At 38.0% G+C, this 18,950-nt stretch overlaps 1 protein-coding gene across 2 annotated transcripts in view; it reads left to right on the plus strand.

Annotated features, from left to right (window-relative positions):
• The window catches only part of adamts10 (ADAM metallopeptidase with thrombospondin type 1 motif, 10), an 83,954-nt gene that overhangs the window by 21,445 nt on the left and 43,559 nt on the right, over nt 1-18,950 (plus strand). For both annotated transcript variants that reach the window (XM_083767750.1, XM_083767749.1), the window contains exon 7: nt 14,354-14,437. In XM_083767750.1, coding sequence (XP_083623876.1) covers nt 14,354-14,437 — 84 coding nt within the window. The remainder of the gene's footprint in view (nt 1-14,353; nt 14,438-18,950) is intronic.

Below are 18,950 nucleotides of genomic sequence, written 5' to 3' on the forward strand. Positions count from 1 at the left end.
TTAACAAAATAATGTGTTATTCATATTATTTGTGTCATTGAAGTCTGAGGATCCTGAATCTAAAAAAGCTTTGCCCAATAGCGGCACATGGATCTTGGACATCATAAATGGCCAGGCTATGACAGAAGTCATCTATGATGTGTCTATGACGTATGACTCCATATTTGGGCAAGGTTTCAGCCTGATTAGACATCACTTCCATAGACAGTTTGGCTTGCCGATGAGGTCATCCAAAATGTTAAATATTTAAAAAAGTATTTAAAAAAAATCACACCCGTGTGAAGTGAGAGTCGCTCTTATCGTACATCATCCAATAAAAAAATGAATATACTTCCTCATGAATTAATTGTCAACTTATGTTATTATCTTTTAACCATGATGCAAAAAATGGAACAAGCTCCCACTGTACCTTCGTCAGGCAGCCTCTGTAGACATTTTTAAAGCACAGCTCAAGACCCACTTCTACAACATTGCTTTTAATTGATCTTTTATTTTTTGTTATTCATGTCCTCACTGTATTGCATTACTGCTTGTTTTTTAATGTCGTTGCCTTGCTTTTCTTTTTTTTTCTCCATTGCTCTGTAAAGCACTTTGAGCTGCATTTCATGTCATGAAAGGTGCTATACAAATAAAGTGTTATTATTATTATTATTATTATTATTATTATTAGATGGTGGGCCAGAACACAGTCAATGGCTAAATTAGACACAAACAACGTTATAATAATACATATTGTTATGTATAACAATTGATGGAAAAGCTACTAATCAAATGTTACAGGTGCACACAGAAATGCTTATGTAATCCTTTGTGTCCACATCCTTGAACGTGACATCAAAAAGTTTCAAAAGGACATTTCATCTGGAGACAGGGAGTCATACTATATATATTTTAAGGCTAAACACAGTTTTGGTTTGTGTCTTAAACTTGAGGTTTTCATCCAAAAGTCTCAAGAGGACAATTGACAGTGAAAATTATAATTAACAATTTGTTTCCTAACCAGAGCCATGCAATAAAAACGGTGCGTATCTTAATTATCTGATAATTACTCACTGCATAAAACATTTCATGTTAAAACAAGTTCTCCTGCCAAATGGTGTGAAACAAAGCAGCATCTACTGTGTTTTTGAGCCATACTGAGAAAGAGGGGATGTGTTGAAGGATGCAGATGATGTATTGCTTTTAGTGCTGCTTTCCCAAGTGCTCAAAGAGTTGTACTCCGTGAGAGGATACACATCATCATCCACCAATGAATTATGGTGTGGTTACTTGGCTTACTTGCAAAACAAAGGAATGGCATGTGGTCAGCTCATGAACATTCGGAGGAGACTGGGTATAGACTTGTGGACATTGTTGGCGACAACAGGAATGTCTGCGGAAACACAAATACGTTTCAGAATACGTCTCTTGCATGCAAATAATGAATAAGAATGTCCATTAGTACAATATGTCTTCATACTTTTTATACTGAATATTTGAAAAGGGGCAATATATTAGACCACAACACATTGCAACGCATTGTTAGCTTAGAGATAATCTATCAGTATACCTGTATGCGCATATATGGGCATGCTCCATTTTGTGCCCATATGTGGAGTTGTTTGCACCTGATGCCATGATGTTGAGGTTAGACAACACACCCCATATTTGGGCATTGCTGCATTGGGAACGCCTTGTATGGACGGTTATGATTATGACTGAGTCATAGTGACATGAGTTTGACAATGCGGTCCGCCGGTTCACCAGATGGCCGGCCGGCCCTTCCATTAGCCAATTTTAATATAGGATAATCATAATGACAGGGTTAAAGAACGGCTTCTTCCCCGTAGACTGTAGAGAATTGTTCTGACACACATACGTATGTGTAAAAATAGTTCAATATAGACCGTAAGCCAACAAGTGAAGTCATGCACGCCTCAGCCAAGTTTCGAATGGAAGGGTTTTGATGTTGACCTACATGGGCACTTCAAATACACTACCCAACATAAGATCAAATACACTACCCAACGTAAAATCAAATACATAACACTACCCAACGTAAGATCAAATACACTACCCAACATAAGATCAAATAAACTACCCAACGTAAGATCAAAAACACTACCCAACATAAGATCAAATAAACTACCCAACGTAAGATCAAATAAACTACCCAACGTAAGATCAAATAAACTACCCAACATAAGATCAAATAAACTACCCAACGTAAGATCAAATACACTACCCAACGTAAGATCAAATACACTACCCAACGTAAGATCAAATAAACTACCCAACGTAAGATCAAATAAACTACCCAACGTAAGATCAAATACACTACCCAACGTAAGATCAAATAAACTACCCAACGTAAGATCAAATAAACTACCCAACGTAAGATCAAATACACTACCCAACGTAAGATCAAATACACTACCCAACGTAAGATCAAATACACTACCCAACGTAAGATCAAATACACTACCCAACGTAAGATCAAATAAACTACCCAACGTAAGATCAAATAAAATACCCAACGTAAGATCAAATACACTACCCAACGTAAGATCAAATACACTACCCAACGTAAGATCAAATACACTACCCAACGTAAGATCAAATACACTACCCAACGTAAGATCAAATAAACTACCCAACATAAGATCAAATAAACTACCCAACGTAAGATCAAATACACTACCCAACGTAAGATCAAATACACTACCCAACGTAAGATCAAATAAACTACCCAACGTAAGATCAAATACACTACCCAACGTAAGATCAAATAAACTACCCAACGTAAGATCAAATAAACTACCCAACGTAAGATCAAATACACTACCCAACGTAAGATCAAATAAACTACCCAACGTAAGATCAAATAAACTACCCAACATAAGATCAAATACACTACCCAACGTAAGATCAAATACACTACCCAACGTAAGATCAAATACACTACCCAACGTAAGATCAAATACACTACCCAACGTAAGATCAAATACACTACCCAACGTAAGATCAAATACACTACCCAACGTAAGATCAAATACACTACCCAACGTAAGATCAAATACACTACCCAACGTAAGATCAAATAAACTACCCAACGTAAGATCAAATAAAATACCCAACGTAAGATCAAATACACTACCCAACGTAAGATCAAATACACTACCCAACGTAAGATCAAATACACTACCCAACGTAAGATCAAATACATAACACTACCCAACATAAGATCAAATACACTACCCAACATTAGATCAAATACACTACCCAACGTAAGATCAAATACACTACCCAACGTAAGATCAAATACACTACCCAACGTAAGATCAAATACACTACCCAACATAAGATCAAATAAACTACCCAACGTAAGATCAAATACACTACCCAACGTAAGATCAAATAAACTACCCAACGTAAGATCAAATACACTACCCAACGTAAGATCAAATACACTACCCAACGTAAGATCAAATAAAGTACCCAACATAAGATCAAATACACTACCCAACGTAAGATCAAATAAACTACCCAACATAAGATCAAATAAAATACCCAACGTAAGATCAAATAAACTACCCAACGTAAGATCAAATACACTACCCAACGTAAGATCAAATAAACTACCCAACGTAAGATCAAATACACTACCCAACGTATGATCAAATAAACTACCCAACGTAAGATCAAATACACTACCCAACGTAAGATCAAATACACTACCCAACATAAGATCAAATAAACTACCCAACGTAAGATCAAATAAACTACCCAACGTAAGATCAAATACACTACCCAACGTAAGATCAAATACACTACCCAACGTAAGATCAAATACACTACCCAACGTAAGATCAAATACACTACCCAACGTAAGATCAAATAAACTACCCAACATAAGATCAAATACACTACCCAACGTAAAATCAAATACATAACACTACCCAACGTAAGATCAAATAAACTACCCAACATAAGATCAAATACACTACCCAACGTAAGATCAAATACACTACCCAACGTAAGATCAAATACATAACACTACCCAACATAAGATCAAATAAACTACCCAACGTAAGATCAAATAAACTACCCAACATAAGATCAAATAAACTACCCAACGTAAGATCAAATACACTACCCAACATAAGATCAAATAAACTACCCAACGTAAGATCAAATACACTACCCAACGTAATATCAAATAAACTACCCAACATAAGATCAAATAAACTACCCAACGTAAGATCAAATACACTACCCAACGTAAGATCAAATAAACTACCCAACGTAAGATCAAATAAACTACCCAACGTAAGATCAAATACACTACCCAACGTAAGATCAAATAAACTACCCAACATAAGATCAAATAAACGACCCAACGTAAGATCAAATACACTACCCAACGTAAGATCAAATAAACTACCCAACGTAAGATCAAATAAACTACCCAACGTAAGATCAAATACACTACCCAACGTAAGATCAAATAAACTACCCAACGTAAGATCAAATAAACTACCCAACGTAAGATCAAATAAAATACCCAACGTAAGATCAAATAAAATACCCAACGTAAGATCAAATACACTACCCAACGTAAGATCAAATAAACTACCCAACGTAAGATCAAATAAAATACCCAACGTAAGATCAAATACACTACCCAACGTAAGATCAAATAAACTACCCAACATAAGATCAAATAAACTACCCAACGTAAGATCAAATACATAACACTACCCAACGTAAGATAAAATAAAATACCCAACGTAAGATCAAATACACTACCCAACGTAAGATCAAATAAAATACCCAACGTAAGATCAAATAAACTACCCAACGTAAGATCAAATACACTACCCAACGTAAGATCAAATAAACTACCCAACGTAAGATCAAATACACTACCCAACGTAAGATCAAATAAACTACCCAACGTAAGATCAAATAAACTACCCAACGTAAGATCAAATACACTACCCAACGTAAGATCAAATAAACTACCCAACGTAAGATCAAATAAACTACCCAACGTAAGATCAAATACACTACCCAACGTAAGATCAAATACACTACCCAACGTAAGATCAAATAAACTACCCAACGTAAGATCAAATACACTACCCAACGTAAGATCAAATAAACTACCCAACGTAAGATCAAATAAACTACCCAACGTAAGATCAAATAAAATACCCAACGTAAGATCAAATACACTACCCAACGTAAGATCAAATAAACTACCCAACGTAAGATCAAATAAAATACCCAACGTAAGATCAAATACACTACCCAACGTAAGATCAAATAAACTACCCAACATAAGATCAAATAAACTACCCAACGTAAGATCAAATACATAACACTACCCAACGTAAGATCAAATAAAATACCCAACGTAAGATCAAATACACTACCCAACGTAAGATCAAATAAAATACCCAACGTAAGATCAAATAAACTACCCAACGTAAGATCAAATACACTACCCAACATAAGATCAAATAAACTACCCAACGTAAGATCAAATACACTACCCAACGTAAGATCAAATAAACTACCCAACATAAGATCAAATAAACTACCCAACGTAAGATCAAATACACTACCCAACGTAAGATCAAATAAACTACCCAACGTAAGATCAAATAAACTACCCAACGTAAGATCAAATACACTACCCAACGTAAGATCAAATAAACTACCCAACATAAGATCAAATAAACTACCCAACGTAAGATCAAATACACTACCCAACGTAAGATCAAATAAACTACCCAACGTAAGATCAAATAAACTACCCAACGTAAGATCAAATACACTACCCAACGTAAGATCAAATAAACTACCCAACGTAAGATCAAATAAAATACCCAACGTAAGATCAAATACACTACCCAACGTAAGATCAAATAAACTACCCAACGTAAGATCAAATAAAATACCCAACGTAAGATCAAATACACTACCCAACGTAAGATCAAGGCAGGCAAGGCAAGGCAATTTTATTTATATAGCACCTTTCATGCTCAAGGCAATTCAAAGTGCTTTACAGAATAAAAACAAATACAGAGTGCAACAGTGCACTTTAAAAGGAATACAGATTATAATAGATACAATTACATTACAACAGATACTCCCACCTTTAATAGAAACACAGTTAATTGGGATATGCAATGTTAAATAAATACGTTTTTAAATTTGACTTAAAAACGGCTATGGTTGGGGATTTTCTAATGTAACCTGGAATGTTATTCCAGGTTTGTGGTGCATAATGGTGGAATGCTGCTTCACCATGTTTTGTTCCAGCTATCGGGTGAACTATCAGTAGGCCAGCCTCAGATGACCTAAGGGTTCTGGAGGGCTCATATGGCTTCAGCATGTCTGAGATGTAGCTGGGCCCAAAGCCACAAACAGATTTATAGACAAGTAATAAAATTTTAAAATCAATTCTCTGGGACACTGGTAGCCAATGTAAGGATTTTAGGATTGGTGTAATATGGTCATATTTTCTAGTTTTTGTCAGGACTCTAGCAGCAGCATTCTGAATTAGTTGGAGTTGACGAAGAGCTTTGTTTGAAAGTCCTGTGAGCAGACCATTGCAGTAATCCAGTCTACTGGAAACAAAAGCATGTATAAGTGTTTCTAGGTCTTGCTTGGACATAATTCCTCTAACTCTTGCAATATTTTTAAGGTGATAATAGGCAGATGAAATTACAGTTTTGATATGACTGTTAAAATTTAAATCTGAGTCTAGGATAACACCAAGATCTCTCACCTGACTCTTGGGTATAAGAGACCGCGATTCAAGGTGAGAAATTACACTCCGTCTCTGTTTCTGTGGTCCAAAAACAATTATCTCAGTTTTATCTTTATTTAATTGAAGAAAGTTTTGCCGCATCCACTCATTAATTTCCTCAATGCAATGACAGAGGGAATCAATAGGACCATAGTCAGTTGATGTAACTGATATGTAGATTTGCGTGTCATCTGCATAATTATGGTAATTTACTTTATTATTGCTTATTATTTGTCCTAGGGGAAGCATATATAAATTAAATAGGAGGGGTCCTAAAATGGACCCCTGTGGAACCCCACAGGTCATAGCCATCTGTTTGGACACACAGTTTCCAATAGAGACAAAGTATTTCCTATTCTGAAGGTATGATTTGAACCACTGAATAACAGTTCCAGAGAGTCCCACATAGTGCTCTAATCTTTGTAGTAATATTGAATGATCCACAGTGTCAAACGCGGCACTAAGATCCTGTAAAATAAGAACAGAGACATTGGCAGAATCAGTGTTAAGCCGAATGTCATTTAGAACCTTTACGAGTGCAGTCTCAGTACTATGATTGGGCCGAAATCCTGACTGAAACTTGTCAAAACTATTATTTAAAAGTAGAAAGCGACTGAGTTGTTGATGAACAACTTTTTCAATAATTTTACCTATAAAAGGTAAATTTGATATCGGCCGGTAATTATTCAGTACAGCAGCATCAAGGCTCCTCTTTTTAAGGAGAGGCTTGACAACTGCAGTTTTCAGGTCCTCAGGAAAAATACCAGATTGAAGAGAATCATTTACAATATTTACTAGTTTTTTCACCAGACTGCCCAAAACAGCTTTGAAAAAACTAGTGGGTAAAACATCAAGGCAACAAGTAGATGAATTCAAACTGGTGACAACATCTTCAAGTGTTTTGTCATCAATAGAATTAAATTGCACCATACACACCATGTTGTTTCTTTGTATCTGTGGTAGTGATAAGATGGTCGAGTTTGACACTGAGGAACTAGCAGCATTCCTGATACCTTGAATCTTGTCATTAAAAAATGATGCAAACTCATTACATTTGCTGGTAGTGACTAGTTCTGATGATATTGAATCTGGAGGATTAGTTAGTCTGTCAAATGTAGCAAATAACATGCGTGAATTGTTACTGTGCTTTTTGATGATCTCAGAAAAATAAGATTGTCTGGCACTGTTCAATTTCATATTAAAGATATGCAGGGTTTGTTTATACATTTCTAAATTAATGTGGAGGTTTGATTTACGCCATTTTCGCTCTGCTTTTCGACACTCTCTTTTCTGGTCCCTTACAGAGAGAGTGTTTCTCCATGGTGCCGTTTGCTTATTGGTAATTAATTTATCCTTAGCAGGAGCAATGGCATTAATTACATTCAGTACTTTAGTATTGAATGTACCAAGCAGATTGTCATGATTTGATGCTAGATCGAATTCAGCTTTAATGGCTTCCACAAAAAGTGTTGTGGTATTCTCATTAATGTATCTCTTTTTAATAGTTTCAGATACTATCTTATTTTTTGGTGTAATGAAGAGGTCAAATAATATACAAGAATGATCTGATAGAGCAACCTTCAGCACATTAACAGAGATCAAATAAACTACCCAACATAAGATCAAATAAACTACCCAACGTAAGATCAAATACACTACCCAACGTAAGATCAAATACACTACCCAACGTAAGATCAAATACACTACCCAACGTAAGATCAAATACACTACCCAACGTAAGATCAAATACACTACCCAACGTAAGATCAAATAAACTACCCAACATAAGATCAAATAAACTACCCAACGTAAGATCAAATACACTACCCAACGTAAGATCAAATACACTACCCAACGTAAGATCAAATAAACTACCCAACGTAAGATCAAATACACTACCCAACGTAAGATCAAATAAACTACCCAACGTAAGATCAAATAAACTACCCAACGTAAGATCAAATACACTACCCAACGTAAGATCAAATAAACTACCCAACGTAAGATCAAATAAACTACCCAACGTAAGATCAAATACACTACCCAACGTAAGATCAAATACACTACCCAACGTAAGATCAAATACACTACCCAACGTAAGATCAAATACACTACCCAACGTAAGATCAAATACACTACCCAACGTAAGATCAAATACACTACCCAACGTAAGATCAAATACACTACCCAACGTAAGATCAAATACACTACCCAACGTAAGATCAAATAAACTACCCAACGTAAGATCAAATAAAATACCCAACGTAAGATCAAATACACTACCCAACGTAAGATCAAATACACTACCCAACGTAAGATCAAATACACTACCCAACGTAAGATCAAATACATAACACTACCCAACATAAGATCAAATACACTACCCAACATTAGATCAAATACACTACCCAACGTAAGATCAAATACACTACCCAACGTAAGATCAAATACACTACCCAACGTAAGATCAAATACACTACCCAACATAAGATCAAATAAACTACCCAACGTAAGATCAAATACACTACCCAACGTAAGATCAAATAAACTACCCAACGTAAGATCAAATACACTACCCAACGTAAGATCAAATACACTACCCAACGTAAGATCAAATAAACTACCCAACATAAGATCAAATACACTACCCAACGTAAGATCAAATAAACTACCCAACATAAGATCAAATAAAATACCCAACGTAAGATCAAATAAACTACCCAACGTAAGATCAAATACACTACCCAACGTAAGATCAAATAAACTACCCAACGTAAGATCAAATACACTACCCAACGTAAGATCAAATAAACTACCCAACGTAAGATCAAATACACTACCCAACGTAAGATCAAATACACTACCCAACATAAGATCAAATAAACTACCCAACGTAAGATCAAATAAACTACCCAACGTAAGATCAAATACACTACCCAACGTAAGATCAAATACACTACCCAACGTAAGATCAAATACACTACCCAACGTAAGATCAAATACACTACCCAACGTAAGATCAAATAAACTACCCAACATAAGATCAAATACACTACCCAACGTAAAATCAAATACATAACACTACCCAACGTAAGATCAAATAAACTACCCAACATAAGATCAAATACACTACCCAACGTAAGATCAAATACACTACCCAACGTAAGATCAAATACATAACACTACCCAACATAAGATCAAATAAACTACCCAACGTAAGATCAAATAAACTACCCAACATAAGATCAAATAAACTACCCAACGTAAGATCAAATACACTACCCAACATAAGATCAAATAAACTACCCAACGTAAGATCAAATACACTACCCAACGTAAGATCAAATAAACTACCCAACATAAGATCAAATAAACTACCCAACGTAAGATCAAATACACTACCCAACGTAAGATCAAATAAACTACCCAACGTAAGATCAAATAAACTACCCAACGTAAGATCAAATACACTACCCAACGTAAGATCAAATAAACTACCCAACATAAGATCAAATAAACTACCCAACGTAAGATCAAATACACTACCCAACGTAAGATCAAATAAACTACCCAACGTAAGATCAAATAAACTACCCAACGTAAGATCAAATACACTACCCAACGTAAGATCAAATAAACTACCCAACGTAAGATCAAATAAAATACCCAACGTAAGATCAAATAAAATACCCAACGTAAGATCAAATACACTACCCAACGTAAGATCAAATAAACTACCCAACGTAAGATCAAATAAAATACCCAACGTAAGATCAAATAAAATACCCAACGTAAGATCAAATAAAATACCCAACGTAAGATCAAATACACTACCCAACGTAAGATCAAATAAACTACCCAACGTAAGATCAAATAAAATACCCAACGTAAGATCAAATAAACTACCCAACATAAGATCAAATACACTACCCAACGTAAGATCAAATACATAACACTACCCAACATAAGATCAAATAAACTACCCAACATAAGATCAAATACACTACCCAACGTAAGATCAAATACATAACACTACCCAACATAAGATCAAATACACTACCCAACGTAAGATAAAATAAAATACCCAACGTAAGATCAAATACACTACCCAACGTAAGATCAAATACACTACCCAACGTAAGATCAAATAAAATACCCAACGTAAGATCAAATAAACTACCCAACGTAAGATCAAATACACTACCCAACGTAAGATCAAATAAACTACCCAACGTAAGATCAAATAAACTACCCAACGTAAGATCAAATACACTACCCAACGTAAGATCAAATAAACTACCCAACGTAAGATCAAATAAACTACCCAACGTAAGATCAAATACACTACCCAACGTAAGATCAAATACACTACCCAACGTAAGATCAAATAAACTACCCAACGTAAGATCAAATACACTACCCAACGTAAGATCAAATAAACTACCCAACGTAAGATCAAATAAACTACCCAACGTAAGATCAAATAAAATACCCAACGTAAGATCAAATACACTACCCAACGTAAGATCAAATAAACTACCCAACGTAAGATCAAATAAAATACCCAACGTAAGATCAAATACACTACCCAACGTAAGATCAAATAAACTACCCAACGTAAGATCAAATAAACTACCCAACGTAAGATCAAATACACTACCCAACATAAGATCAAATAAACTACCCAACGTAAGATCAAATACACTACCCAACGTAAGATCAAATACATAACACTACCCAACGTAAGATCAAATAAAATACCCAACGTAAGATCAAATACACTACCCAACGTAAGATCAAATAAAATACCCAACGTAAGATCAAATAAACTACCCAACGTAAGATCAAATACACTACCCAACATAAGATCAAATAAACTACCCAACGTAAGATCAAATACACTACCCAACGTAAGATCAAATAAACTACCCAACATAAGATCAAATAAACTACCCAACGTAAGATCAAATACACTACCCAACGTAAGATCAAATAAACTACCCAACGTAAGATCAAATAAACTACCCAACGTAAGATCAAATACACTACCCAACGTAAGATCAAATAAACTACCCAACATAAGATCAAATAAACTACCCAACGTAAGATCAAATACACTACCCAACGTAAGATCAAATAAAATACCCAACGTAAGATCAAATAAACTACCCAACGTAAGATCAAATACACTACCCAACGTAAGATCAAATAAACTACCCAACGTAAGATCAAATAAAATACCCAACGTAAGATCAAATACACTACCCAACGTAAGATCAAATAAACTACCCAACGTAAGATCAAATAAAATACCCAACGTAAGATCAAATACACTACCCAACGTAAGATCAAATAAACTACCCAACATAAGATCAAATAAACTACCCAACGTAAGATCAAATACACTACCCAACGTAAGATCAAATAAAATACCCAACGTAAGATCAAATAAAATACCCAACGTAAGATCAAATACACTACCCAACGTAAGATCAAATAAAATACCCAACGTAAGATCAAATAAACTACCCAACGTAAGATCAAATACATAACACTACCCAACATAAGATCAAATAAACTACCCAACGTAAGATCAAATAAAATACCCAACGTAAGATCAAATACACTACCCAACGTAAGATCAAATAAACTACCCAACGTAAGATCAAATAAACTACCCAACGTAAGATCAAATAAACTACCCAACGTAAGATCAAATAAACTACCCAACGTAAGATCAAATAAACTTCCCAACGTAAGATCAAATGAACTACCCAACGTAAGATCAAATAAACTACCCAACGTAAGATCAAATAAACTACCCAACGTAAGATCAAATAAACTACCCAACGTAAGATCAAATAAACTAGCCAACATAATCTCAAATAAATTTCCCAACGTAAGATCAAATACATAACACTACCCAACATAAGATCAAATACACTACCCAACGTAAGATCAAATACACTACCCAACGTAAGATCAAATACACTACCCAACGTAAGATCAAATACACTACCCAACGTAAGATCAAATAAACTTCCCAACGTAAGATCAAATAAACTTCCCAACGTAAGATCAAATACACTACCCAACGTAAGATCAAATAAACTACCCAACATAAGATCAAATTAACTACCCAACATAAGATCAAATACACTACCCAACATAAGATCAAATACACTACCCAACATAAGATCAAATACACTACCCAACGTAAGATCAAATAAACTACCCAACATAAGATCAAATAAACTACCCAACATAAGATCAAATACACTAGCCAACATAAAATCAAATACATAACACTACCCAACGTAAGATCAAATAAACTACCCAACGTAAGATCAAATACACTACCCAACGTAAGATCAAATACACTACCCAACATAAGATCAAATAAACTACCCAACGTAAGATCAAATAAACTACCCAACGTAAAATCTAATACAATGTCTGGGTTTCCGAGGCTACTGATTTGTAGTCATCAGGCAGGAAACCACAACCGGAATAAGAACTACCCAAAATAATTGCCTGTGATGCTAATTTTAGGGCCTACCCAATAAAATATAATTTCCCTGTGGGATAACAAAGGTATAAAGACAGATGTAAAGATATAGTGAATAGTCCCTGGAAAGTACACTCACATTATATTTATTTTGTATTTTAAAAATCAGCGAAAAAAGATTTTATTGGGTTATTCCGGTTGTGGTTTCCTGCCTGATGACTACAAATCAGTGACTACAACATAATGTAAGTTACCATCCGCTTCCGACGGGATCATAAACCCGAAAAGGAATGCTTCCCAGGCTAGCTTTCTACCATTCTAGCTGCATTTTGGGCCGGGGGGGAAGGGTGGGGAAAATGGAGAACAGGGGACATCTATGAAACAATTCAAGGCCAACATGTATGTTGGGACAGGATTAATAGGCTGATTCATGCATACATGTGTTTTGGTGTCAGCCAGTCAGCCAATCATTCAAATCTAAACACACTCATGTCTGGACTTGTGCCTTTAATGAACGGCCTGTTCGCTGTGACAAAGCAGGTTGTATCCACCCAAAACAGACCCCACTGCTGACTCTCCAGAGGGGACTCATGGAAAAGTAGGCCAAATTACACCACAAGCCACAAATAATGTGTAAATGAGTGTATCTTTGGTGCTAGCCATGGCAATAAGTGTCAGGTCAAAGGGTTGCTGCTGTGTCTGCTCTTTCTAAGTCTTCTGTCCTTGTTTTCAGCTATTGGCTAGCTTGTTTACAGGTTTATTTTAAGACTCACCTTTACTTAAGTTATGCATCAAAAGGGAACCTTTTTATGGACGTTCCTTTTTACGAAATGGTGGTGTGTAAACCTTTTAAAGGTTTTTATTTTCCTAATTCCTAGTGCCAGTTTCTTTATGAAATTGATTCACTTCTTGCATTAATATACGTAGTAACTCTAAAGGGAGTACAAATGGAACCAAATTGACGCATTTGTATACTCAGAGTTGAATCCTGTCAGCATCAGCTCTTCTTTTTAAGACTGGCCTTTTCTTGTTTCCCTGGAGGTCAGGTTGCCAAACTGTTCCAAGATTCTAGCCTGGGGAACGCAGTCAACATAGTGGTGACACGGCTTATCCTGCTAATGGAAGACCAGGTAACCAACCATCACCCTGTGTTTATGCTGTACTATACTATCACCCTGTATTTATGCTGTACTATACATGCACACTATACCATCACCCTGTCACGATCTGGTGGTGGTGGTGAGTACCCAAATGCAGAACAGCCAGGCAGAATAGTGTCAGGAATGTAATACGGGTGAACATAAGACTAAACAAAGATGCAACACGAACAATGATCCGACAAGGACTGGCTGGGGAACAAGACTAATATACACACTCAAGTATACACACGTATTTTATGGTCCTCGGTGGAGGGAAATTACTTTCACTGCTTCACCTGCGAAGCACTCGATTCTACACTATTCCATCATGAGTGTGTACAAATGGAACCAAATGGACCCGTTAGGGTCCATGTGTACACTCTCAGAGTTACAGATCCATGGGTCCATTTGGTTCCTAACTATTCATCATAGCTGGGGGACCCCCTGGAACTCCCTGAATGACCCCACTTTGGGAACCTCTGTGCTACACAGTATATTTCTATCTATCTTTAAAAAATTAGAGATAGATATTTGCAAGTTTAATGGAATTAGAGACGGGGAGGCCCTGGAGGCGGAGGAGCGCTGCCCGGAATGGTGTAGAAACGAGTGCTTCGCGATTCATACACGTAGCGAGCCGGAGCCAGTGACCTTCCAATTCCCAGACAGCCTCTCTACGCACTCAGCTACCCCTAGAAGTGTAAGAGGCAAATGGACGAGGGAGAGAGAATAGGAGAAGAGGAGTGAGAAGAGCGAAGAGAGAGGAAGATGGGGGGCAAGGAGAGGTGGGTGGAAAAATGTAGGATTAAACAAGGGAAGCGTGCAGGAGTAGGTATAGCAGGAGCTGAATGACTGCCCTGCTTGTTGCCGAGGCAGGCGGTGACCCCAGTGACCGTCGCTATGACGCACATATGGGCCTCAGAAAAGCTTGTTTAAAAATATCAGTATCTACGTAAATATGAAGTGGAGGCCAGCGGGTGGGGTGAGGGCTTCTCTGAGGAAACCAGTGTTTTCACCAACCTCCTGCCCCCACAGACGTCCACCACCCGGATCACATTCATCCATAGCCACCGATGTCTTACAAAAGATTATCTTTGGGATATTTCTGCTTCAGCAGGCAGAGTTCTGTACCGCAGAGACAGGAACAGGGTAGATAGGAAACGGGGATGTGATGCTCCCTAGTCTGCTAACCTTCGGAGCACCACAGGAATCTGAATAAACCAATACTTTCCCCTGGCTCTGGGCCGTAGAGACATTGTACGTTTTTTACAGAGTCCATCCTCTGTCAAATTAATTATTCTTTTGAATAATATGAGTCCATGAAGAGGGACATGAAGTCTAAAGTCGGATTCCACAGCACCGACTAAGCCAGGAGTGGAACTCGTTCAGATACAGTACATATTACTATAGTAATATCTAGTACGTATTACCAGTGGCGCAAACTATAGATGACGGAGCAATGCGGCCAACTGGCCACTGACCTCGGTAGCTGGCTATTTAACAGCATGTGGTGAGACTTGGCAGCAGGTTGGGGTTACCCACTCCATCTCAATGTTGACCTAACAGATGAATCATACTGTATTAGAGGGGGCATTACAGGGCCTTGAGGTTTCCTCCATAGCTGTCCTATTAGGGAACATTTGTGATTCATACAGTTCGTGCTGCCTAAAAATAAGCCCTGTAATTTGCCCCCGAGATCCGGTCGTCATCTGACAGCATAGAAAAGGAATAAATAAATGCCGGGATCATTAGCGGCAGGCTGTATTAGGTTGTTATTCTTACTGCATGGTCTGCTGAGGCTGAGGTTGGGACGGGATCGACAAGTAGTCTGTCCCTGTGCAGCTCTGCCATTGGTTTTCCAGGTCTGAAAACAGCAAATGGCCCCTGGAAGACAAAATAGGGCCAGCAGCAGGCCCAGAAATGAGCGACTGTGGGATGAGACAATTACTAGTTATGTCACCGCATGCATTCCTCGGTTACGAGTTCTAGCCAGCTGTGGCCAGCGCAGCACTCCCTCCACTTCCCCCTGCTCTGCCAACTCTGTTATAATACTACACACTATAATCCTCCGTGCTAACTTAAATGAACACTGGATTTTACCATGTAGAATCTGTACATTTTTACACCCACATGGATTTTATTTTATTTCATTCGTTATTTGACAATGACAATGCACCAAAAATATATAGCACCAGAGAAGGCTAAGAGCTCATTTATATCCCCATGGTCGGCATCAAAGACTTTGGTGTTTGCTTCAATACTAGTTACATTGTTAATCAGAGTTTGCATTTTACATATTAATTTCAGGTTACCAATGATACACAGACAATAGAGGGTATGTGCAATTGTGCATGCATAAAGTCAATGGCAAATCGATTGGCAAAGTGAGTTTAACGTAGTTTCCATCCATATTCAACCGCTTATCCATAGTCGGGCAACAGCTCCACCAGAGAGCTCTAGACATTCCTCTCCAGAGCAACATTAGTAACTTCCTCCTGGGGGATCCCGAAGCGTTCCAAGGCCAGTGAGACTATGTAATCCCTCCATCTGCGCCTTGGTCTGCCCCGAGGTCTCCTTCCAGTGGGACGTGAATCGAGGACCTCCCTGGGGAGACGCTCGAGAGGCATCCTAACCACATGCCCAAACCTGGACTTCTCACCCTATTTCTAATGGAGAAGCCAGCCACCTGTCGGAGAAAACTCATTTTGGTCGCTTGTATTCGCAACCTTATTCTTTCGGTCACCATGACCCACATTTCATGACCATAGGTGAGAGTAGGAACGAAGATTGCTCGGTAGACAGAGCTTTGCCTTCTGGCTCACTTTTCGTCACAACAGTGTGGTACAGCGACTGCAACCACCCCTGCCGCTCCGATTCGCTGGCTAATATCCCCCCCCCCCCCCCCCCCTCATTCGTGAACAAGACCCCGAGATACTTAAACTCCTTCACCTGGGGTAATGCCTCATTCCCTACTTGGACTGCACAATCCACCGGCTTCCAGGTGAGAACCATGGCCTCAGATTTGGAGTTTAACATTGTTTAACATCGTTTAATACAATCAGATAAGACTTTTCCGTTTGGATGTACGGGCTGTGCAGGAGGATACTAAATGCACACCAGTCTTCGTAGTGGTGCCAGCTCACGGCAGAAACATCTAAAGAGTTAACTCTTTGGATGTACGGGCTGTCAAGGCCAGAAAGTAGTTTTTTGCCACTCAGTAGGCGTTCCTGCATAACTTCCCGGGTACGAGGATGATGTCACGCGCATACCCTCTATAGCTAGTGTCGTATCTGATTCTACCATTGTACACCACACCAAACTCGTGAGCAGGAGAGAATTGTGAGACACGGCAGACAGAGCAGATGATGATAATTTACTTGATGGTATTGAATTGTTTTCTTTGTCTGTCACTTGACTTTAAAGGTGATGTCATGCCCTTTTGCTAAGGATGTTAGTTGGTTTGTCCCAACAAAGTAAAGGCCCAGACTAGGATAGGGGGATTTTATTCATTCCGTGGAGAGGGTTGAGGCGTTCTTTTTTAATTGACTCTGAGTTTGATGAAGAGGCTGTGAAGAACTGCAGACCATACTTCTGTTGTCAACAGTATAGACACGTTGCTGCAGTAGTACTGTATGTAGGGCTAATAAAAGGTGTAGTGAGGAAAACTGCAAGAAGGATTGTATCAAAGAACCAGCGAAGTGCTTGCAGTGTGGGGGAGAACACTTGACTACACGGTGTCATGCAGCGCAGTGTACTAGGAAGGCAAAGGAGATCAAAGTGAATAAGATTAGAACAGGAAAGAGGGAAATGTCCTATGCCGAAGCAGTGAAGAGAGTGGAGGAGTGTGAAGAAAGGAGAGAGGTAGGATTAGCAGAGCGACAGGAGGAAAGGAGAAATGCAGCTGAGGGTATCTGTATGGACACCTTTTTTTCATACCAAAGACTGGGGACCCAGTGCCTCCCTGCTTGACACTCAGCATCAAGGGTTGGATTGGGGGTAAGTCCCTGGGACATACTGTCCAGGGTGTGTACATGTACATCAAGCTGCCTCACGCTACTTACTTACTTACTTACTTATGCTTGATTTAGGCATCGCTCATCAAAAGGTATAGCTCTAGACTTATGCTTGAATTAGGCATGTACGTACATTTATTGTTTTCCTCTTTCTTGAATTACCCTTTTTTGAATTTCCTTGCAAGAACAGAAATAAATCTGCATTATTGAACCTCTTCCTGGTTTTTAAACAGCTGGTGGATGGAAATTACGCTAGTGCGTGGCTTTAACTTGTAGAAAGCTTTTCCGTTGTTTTGCCGACAAAGCTCTAGGCGTTTGTTGACGCAACAGTGTGCCTGTAACCAGACAAAGCTGGGCATATAGGGCTATCACATGATAAAGTTAAAATAAAACTACACTGTAAAGTTCATACAATTAATTTTGTAAAACCCCACCCACCCCACTAATGATAACCTTACATCATGTGTGTCACAGACTATGCCTGTCTTGTCTAG

The sequence above is a fragment of the Protomyctophum parallelum genome (assembly GCF_964188405.1).
Source record: "Protomyctophum parallelum genome assembly, chromosome: 6".
Taxonomy (NCBI): domain Eukaryota; kingdom Metazoa; phylum Chordata; class Actinopteri; order Myctophiformes; family Myctophidae; genus Protomyctophum; species Protomyctophum parallelum.